Raw genomic sequence first — 8,771 nt, 5'->3', positions numbered from 1 at the left:
AATAAATAAGCTTTCCATTGATGTATGGTTTGTTAGGATAGGACAATATTTGGTCAAGATACAACTATTTGAAAATCTGGAATCTGAGGGTGCAAAAAAATCCAAATATTGAGAAAATCGCTATCCAAAAAAAGTTGTCCAAATGAAGTCCTTGGCAATGCATATTACTAATCAAAAATTACGTTTTGATATATTTACGGTAGGAAATTTACAAAATATCTTCATGGAACATGATCTTTACTTAATATCCTAATGATTTTTGGCATTAAAAAAAATCTATAATTTTGACCCATACAATGTATTTTTGGCTATTGCTACAAATATACCCCAGTGACTTAAGACTGGTTTTGTGCTCCAGGGTCACATATGCTTCATATGAACTCTTGCACAATCTGTAGGCCACAAAGAGTAAACTGTACTGTTAGATGTAGATTTGGCAGTAAAGAGTAATGCATTCTGGGTACTTAAAACTAGCACATGAACTGATCTGGACATTGAGGAGGATGTTGTTAGTCTGACCGTGTCGCTCTGTTTCAGTTGCAGCAGGTGGATCTAATGGGCATCAGAATCAAATCACTTGCAGAGATCGAGAAGGAGGTGAGAACATAGTTTCAACTATGACAAGTGGTAGTTTGTTTGCTGCTTTTGTTTCCAAGCAGGTATTTGTGGCCTTATTTAAAATGCAAAAATGTTTTTGCTTTTTGTATAACTTTATAAAAAAGGATTACTCTAAATCTGATTGGATAAAGAGATCCGTTACATGCACATCAGTTGAAGTAGTATTCATTTTCCTATTATCCACAGTCAATTATAATTATGTTATTATATTAAATATTGCATTATAATTAATTATATCAGGGATAAAGACCTGTTCACACCAAGAACCATATTAACTATAACCATAAGGTTTTTAAAAATAGTTAGCATTATAGTTTTTAGTCTTGGTGTGAAAAGACCTTAATGTACTATTTTTGCATTTTTTTGTACTTAATTGTAATTGTAACTTAATTGTACTTTTTTGCTGGAAGAATGGTTTATTGTGGCTATTATCAATAATTTTTTTAAGTTTAATTATTTATTGGACATTGATGTTTAACCTTTAAATGGGCAAAATTATAAGAGGCAGGGTATTACAATGAATAATGGTTATTGATTATAATGGATGTTTAAAAGGTTTTTTTTTTATGATGTATGTTATGTAAATAAAGAGGTATTCCAGTTGAGTTTCAGATCAAATCTCAATATTTTGTCTGTTATGTATGTGTTTTTGTATGTTTATTATTCTCATGATGCTCAGTAAACAAACCAGGGTTTATTATAGTTAACTAAAACAAAATAAAATCATAAAATAAATTACTTACAATAATAAATTACTTGTTGCTTATAATAAAATAAATGTTAACTAAAATAAAATACAAAAATTTTAAATACTTAAAAAAATAATAATAATAAATAAACTTATTTCAAGCTAGTTGCCAATGCAGCATTTCAAATTTTTAGTACTAAAATAGCTAAAACTGATAAATAAATAAAAAAATAAAAACTATATAGACATATTTACAAAATAATAATACAAATAACAAAAACACACAACAAAATTACAAACATTTTGACAAATTAAAGTGAAAACAAAAATAATTCAAATGAACAAAAACTATAATAGTATAATGATTGTTTAGTATCGGTCATAAAATGTTGCATTTTGCCTAATATATAATTTTATATATTTGCCTAATTTATATTTAATATAATTTGTTTTTAATAAATTATATGTGACCCTGGACCACAAAACCAGTCATAAGGGTCCATTTTTGAGAAATTGATATTTATATATCATCTGAAAGCTGAATAAATAAGCTTGGCCGAGATACAACTATTTGAAAATCTGGAATCTGAGGGTGCAAAAAAAATCAAAATATTGAGAAAATCATCTTTAAAGTTGTCCAAATGAAGTTCTTAGCAATGCATATTACTAATCAAAAATTAAGTTTTGATATATTTACGGGTAGGACATTTATAAAATATCTTCATGGAACATGATCTTTACTTAATATCCTAATGATTTTGGGCATAAAAGAAAAATGGATAATTTTGACACATACAATGTATTTTTGTCAATTGCTACAAATATACTCCAGCAACTTAAGACTGCTTTTGTGCTCCAGGGTCACATATTATGTTGAATTCAGCTTTAGATCAGCAGAACTGTGTGCTGCAGTACCCGTATGTGTAGCTGTTTTTGACTGATCCACTAGAGGTCAGTGTTTGCTGTGAAACTCACTCTCAGATGGTGTTTAATTCTTTCTGTCTATGTCTGTGCCAGTATGAGTATAGTTTCCGGACGGAGCACAGTGCCGCGGCCCGTCTGCCACCCAGTCCCACCAGAACATCTCTGGGCTCTGAGGCCTAATGCTCACGCACTCGAGGAAAGATGGAAAGGAGGAGAACTTCGAACCTCTGAAGACCTGATCTGAGCAGAGACACATCCACCTCTCTGAAAGCACAACGGAAACCCACAAAACAAATGGCGACGAGTTGGAAGGAGGGAAAAATAAGGATACTGATTGTTTTTTTTGTTTTGTTTTTTTTCATAAAATTAACAAATATTTCATGTGGTCAACTTCAGTCTCTCTTAAGTTGATGCTGCTTTTTCGTAAAGAGCTTTGGATCAAATCAAAACCACTACCGTGTTTCTTTTGTTATGTGACAAGTATTGCATCTGAAGTTGCGTTCTGACTTATTCTGGCTGCTGGACTGAGATGCTGTTACCGTAATGACTTTATGAAGGGTCACACTTGGACAAACCCTTAAGAATTCACATTTGAGCCCCAAAGTCTGCGTTCATGCGTCAAATGCATGGAGGTGAAAGTTGTTGGGTTTTTTTGCCTCTTTTTGTTTGTTCGCTGGCTCGGTTTTATTTAGATCGCAGCGACTGCATGACTTTGAAATGGAGCCCAGTTCACTGCACTGTTACAGGACTTCTGAAACATTTCAATATTTTTGTGTTTGTCTGGAAAAAAAGAGATTAGAACAAAAGCACTCCGATGAGTCAAACCCTTGTACATAGACAAGCGCTGAATCAGGAATGCGTTGATTTGGAATTGTGTGTTTTCCCTTTTGTCTTTGTAACCTGAACTGATCTATCACTCCAGTCACCACTGCTCAGTTTTACTCTTTCAGTCTCATGTTATGATGTTTGATGGTGCTCAAGCATTTGGATATTGTTTCTCCCAGTCTATTTGTGGCTTCTGACATTTATGGTGATATTTTTTTTATTTTTATTTTTTTTTAATTTAACAAACAAGTTAATATTTCCGCAGTCATATTTCACTCCAAGATTCAAAGAAAAAAGAAGAAATCGAATTTTGCATAAAGAAAAAAAAACTATTTTTAAGACCATAAAGATGACATTTTCATGAAATTGAAACTTATTTTCCACACAAAAACTCATTACTGTAATACAAAAAACATTATTTAAATCATCATAAATTCTGTAAAACGGATACCACGAGTTATACTTACAATTGTACTTTGCAATACAAATCATGTGCTATTTTTCCATATCGCATTAATTAAACTTTTGGTAACACTTAAAGCCTTAATGTATTATGATGGTATTCATAATGTGTGTTGTAATGGATTATATTTTTTCATAAATAATTGTAACCCAACGTTAAAATGCGTTATGCTTTTAGGTTTGACATGCATTTTGATGCATTATACTTTCTAAAGGTGTAAAAATGAATAGATCAGTATTATAATGTATTAAAACTGTGGTTACAATTATTCATGAAATCATACAATGCATTATAAGGTACATTCCGAGGCATAATTAATGCATTAAAACTACTTTTATAATGCAATATATATATAAAGTTTGATGCATTATACTTTCTAAAGGTGTAAAAATGAATAGATCAGTATTATAATGTATTAAAACTGTGGTTACAATTATTCATGAACTCATACAATGCATTATAAGGTACATTACGAGGCATAATTAATGCATTAAAACTACTTTTATAATGCAATATATATAAAAGCTTTAAAGTGATACCAGACTTTTTTATTGCTTTACGGTAATGGGGAATTTGGGGTAAATGTGCTTAATTCTAATGAAAATGTTAAAATGCAAATGAAAAAAAATTGTTTAGGCAAAATACAATTTCTCATTTCTTTTGATTTTCAGGGTGAGCTGGACATTTCTTGACAGTTTTCGTGAGATTCAGCTGAATATCCAGAACTAATTTTATTGTTAGCCATTCAGTTTTAGTAAACCATGCAGTCCAGAAGCAGCTCACACAGTGAAGTTTTGAGTCATGTGATTTGCTCCGTGTGCCACTGCTGCTTTCTTGATATGGTGATCATTATTGGTGAAAGTACAGATTTCTTATTTCCGGCCGTTTCTTCAGAACGCCCTGCTGAAACAACCATCTCAGGTGAAAGTGTTCAGCTTGGAAACACCAAGTGTTTGAGTGATTAAAGACGCCAATCCATTCAGATGGTTTGACACCTTCACTGTGAGACTTTAATCAATCACTCAGATGGGCTGTAGATTTCTTACAGTGTGGATTATAATGTTCAAGCAGCTAAATTGTTGCATGTTCTAACCACTATGTTGACTTTTATTATGTTGGATGTTTTTTTTTGTTTGTTTTTTTTTTTTTTTTCAAATTTGAAATTAACCACAAATCTGATTTTTTCTTTATTCAGTGACAGTCAGTAGCTTCAGACTTTCAAAACTGATTTTTCAGGCATTGGGTCTGTTTTTGGCTCGTTCGCAAGCCGTTTTTTTGTATTTCTGCTGAATATAATTTAAAATCCAAGAATAGGTCTAACTTGTCTGGAAAACCAATCGCAGGTTTATAGATCTAGGAACCAAAATTATAGTTTAACATGAAGTTGTTGTCCAAAATTACATGCTGACGTTGATGTCGATTTTTAATTGCATTCATTTATTTAACTCAAAGCCCTTATAGGAATGCATGCAGCGTTTTGGGGTTTTTTTTTTTTTTTTTTTTTTTTTTCAAATTTGAAATTAACCACAAATCTGATTTTTTCTTTATTCAGTGACAGTCAGTAGCTTCAGACTTTCAAAACTGATTTGTCAGGCATTGGGTCTGTTTTTGGCTCGTTCGCAAGCCGTTTTTTTGTATTTCTGCTGAATATAATTTAAAATCCAAGAATAGGTCTAACTTGTCTGGAAAACCAATCGCAGGTTTATAGATCTAGGAACCAAAATTATAGTTTAACATGAAGTTGTTGTCCAAAATTACATGCTGACGTTGATGTCGATTTTTAATTGCATTCATTTATTTAACTCAAAGCCCTTATAGGAATGCATGCAGCGTTATCTATTTTTTCAACATTAAAATGAGGATTTAATTTGCCATTTCATAGTACTTTTTCATCTAATTATTTAATTATTTTATATGAAGACTAATTTAAATGTTTAGAAATGTAGCTAGTACGTTTCCCCAATATTTTTTTAATGTTATGTTGAATAGTTGAGTGTGTCGAGTTTCCAAGTTGGTCACACGAACAAATACAATAAAACATGTTTAGTTACTGCACTGCGTAAATAAACTCCTATTCATGATTTTATCAACCATTTAATGTGTATCATCCAATTCATTGTTTTGCCTCTAGAAGAACCTGCTGTGTGTTTGTCATTTGCATTGTCAGCTGATTTAAATTTTTTTCTTGTATAAATGGAATTGCCATTGTTGAATGCTGGTTGAATTTTGTGCTTTATTATTCTATAAAAATACGTAAACTCTTAATGCATTCTTCATCAACAGCGAAAAGAAGTTTGCTGCCAGATGTCCATAGTTGTGCTGCTTGACAAAAGCTCCAACAAAATCTCTTTGTAGCATCATCATTTTCTGGCAGCTTTAAAAGAATATTTCACGGAAAAATGATTGAAATTAGCTGAAAACGCTCACCATCAGGCCAGCCAAGATTTAGATGAGTTTACTTCTTCGTCAGAACAGATTTGGAGAAATGTATCATTGCATCACTTGCTCAGCAATGGATGCTCTGCAGTGAATGGGTGCCGTCAGAATGAGAGTCCAAACAGCTGATAAAAACATCACAATAATCCACACCACTCCAGTCCATAGAGAATAAGATCTCTTTATCCATAAATTTATCAGCTGTTTGGACTCTCATTCTGACGGCACCCATTCACTGCAGAGCATCCATTGCTGAGCAAGTGATGCAATGCTACATTTCTCCAAATCTGTTCTGATGAAGAAACAATCTCATCTACATCTCGGATATCCTAAAGGGTGAATAAATTTTTTGGACTGGAGTGGTGTGGATTATTGTGGATTTCTCCAAATCTGTGATGAAGAAATACCCTCAGGCCATCCAAGATGTAGATTAGTTTGATTACATTTTTAACAGATTTTCATTTTTGGATTATCTATTCCTTAAGCCATAAACAGTCTTTGACAGTATTTAGTCATAGTAGCACAGCATTTCTTCCTGGCACATCTTACCCCTATGTGTAAGTGCAAACGAGATGGTTTCGCCACAGAGTAATTCATGTTTACTGGAAATCTGCCTCTGTTTTGCGTTCACAAACGCTCCGAGCTTCCTGTGGCCATTTGACAAGTCACTTTCTTTAGATCCAACATGCGTACCAAACCACAGGGAAACTTTCAAGACTTCCCTTCAAATGCTGCAGATGGTTTTGGGCAATGTGTTACTGTTTGCGTGGCTTTTAATGTCTATTTAAGAGAATGAGAAGTTCAACAAGAAGCGCAGCAAAGCATGTTTATAGACAACGAGTGAGCATTTAAGAAACGCACAAAGGTTATTTAATTTTCTCTTTTAATCGTGGAATCTTGCTTCTGGTTTATATAGTAGCAAGATGTATGTTAAGTGCGCATTCATCTCTTTTACGTAATTTGCCGAAAAGTTCCTTGCATAATATAATTTTTCTGGTTTAATGAGGCTTTGTGGTTTTGAGGTCTACTTGTTTTGTTTTTGAATTTCTACTACTTGAAAAATATCATGTTATATGTTCTGCAAATATTACAAGACCCCCCCTAAAACTAGACCCTCAAGAGCTGGATTCATATCCAAATCAGTATCTGTAGGTCAACTGAAATAGACACATTTATTGCAGCATTCATTTTAGAATTTGAGTTATTCAGAGCCATGGGATTCTGGAAGATCATGATGGTGAAGAACAGACTGCAACGACCAGTAATTGAGGTAACTTCTTTTAGTACACTCTCAGAAAAAAAGCTACAAAAGCTGTCACTGGGGCGGTACCTTTTAGGTACTAATATGTACACTTTAGGTACTAATTTGTACCTTTAAGGTACCAATATGGAGTCTTTAGGTACAAAGGTGTGCCTTTTGAAAAGGTACCGCCCCAATGACAGCTTTTGTACCTTTTTTTCTGAGAGTGTACATTAGAAATTGATCTCCATCTTGTATGATTATGTAAGTCGAGACCCAGATCTTTGTTTTTGGGAGCCACAACAAGGCCAAGTTTATGTGGTTTTTGCGTTACATTCGCTGCAGCTCTCAAATCTTATTCTCCATTGTACATATTCAGATATTTGTGTGGTGATTAATTGCAACACATTAGAATCAATACCTTTTCAAATCTGGATGTGTGTGAAAGAGACTTCAGAGCTTGCAATGGAGGGCAAGGTTATCAGTGAAGAATGACTTTGGGTCTGTTCCTCACAAAACTATTTGGTTACACTTTACTTGAAGGGGTGTGCATAAGACTGACATGACACCTTCATAATCATGACATGACACCTACATGTAGGTGTCATGTCATGATTATGAAGGTGTCATGTCAGTCTTATGCACACCCCTTCAAGTAAAGTGTTACCAACTATTTTATGAAATACAGTGCACATGCTCGTTCAAACCAATTCAATTTCAATTCAATCCACGTTTATTTGTATAGCACTTTTCACGATACAAATCATAGCAACGCAGCTTCACAGTCGGACTGGTTTGAATTTCTCTCGTTGTGTTTCACAGAATAACAATAGCATATTAGGTAAATAATAACAGAATGCTTATTTTTTGGGTAATAAATTAGTATAATTATAATGAACTGTAAAGGTTACAGGTTTGATCACAGATGTACTGAGACTTGCTGAATGTTGATGATGAATGTCGAACAGACTGTTGTGTTGGTGTGGCATATGTACAAAATCTTACCATTATGGGGAACAATGTCCTTGACTCAATGAACTGCTGTATTGCCTCTGTCTATTCTGCCGTCATGGAAAGAAAGTTGGGCTTCCTAGCAGACATTTACAGCTCCGACCTCCCAGTCAAATCAGCCTCTGAAGCTTGTCATTTCTGCTTTGATAGAGTCTTTTGAAGGCTGTTTTTCCATTAGCTTCAGAGGAACCTTTGCCACAGGACAATAAAAACAAGTAAGGTTGTAAATAATGAAGCCAAACCATGAAAAACGAGAGATCGACAAAGAGATCTTAGCAAATGTAATATAAGACTTGTCTGAACTTTCTTAACCTTTAGAACTCAGGGTGACAAAAATACTGAATTTAAAGATAAATGCAGATTTCTTATTTTGATTCAAAATGCACTAAGGACTACTTGGCTAAAATTAGTAGTCAAAGTTAGACTACTATGATGCAATGACAATTTTATAATATGATTGATGATATTTTAACTTTAATCTGATGGCAAAGAAATTTAAAAGAATAGTTCACCCAAAAATGAACATCTGAAGATGTACTCGCCCTCAGGCCATCCAAGATGAGTAG

General features: G+C 33.4%; 1 protein-coding gene across 2 annotated transcripts in view; it reads left to right on the top strand.

Moving 5' to 3' along the window:
• Positions 1-3,280, top strand: part of LOC107654329 (multivesicular body subunit 12B-like) — a 28,299-nt gene extending 25,019 nt beyond the window's left edge. For both annotated transcript variants that reach the window (XM_016441367.1, XM_016441368.1), the window contains exons 9-10: positions 538-597; positions 2,324-3,280. In XM_016441367.1, coding sequence (XP_016296853.1) covers positions 538-597; positions 2,324-2,410 — 147 coding nt within the window. In that variant the 3' untranslated portion in view covers positions 2,411-3,280. The remainder of the gene's footprint in view (positions 1-537; positions 598-2,323) is intronic.
• The last annotated feature ends 5,491 nt before the right edge of the window (positions 3,281-8,771 follow it).

This window comes from Sinocyclocheilus anshuiensis, unplaced genomic scaffold, assembly GCF_001515605.1.
Source record: "Sinocyclocheilus anshuiensis isolate Anshui unplaced genomic scaffold, SAMN03320099.WGS_v1.1 scaffold163, whole genome shotgun sequence".
NCBI lineage: Eukaryota > Metazoa > Chordata > Actinopteri > Cypriniformes > Cyprinidae > Sinocyclocheilus > Sinocyclocheilus anshuiensis.
The sequence above is the reverse complement of the archived record's forward strand: the minus strand, read 5'-3'. Positions and strand labels throughout refer to the sequence as shown.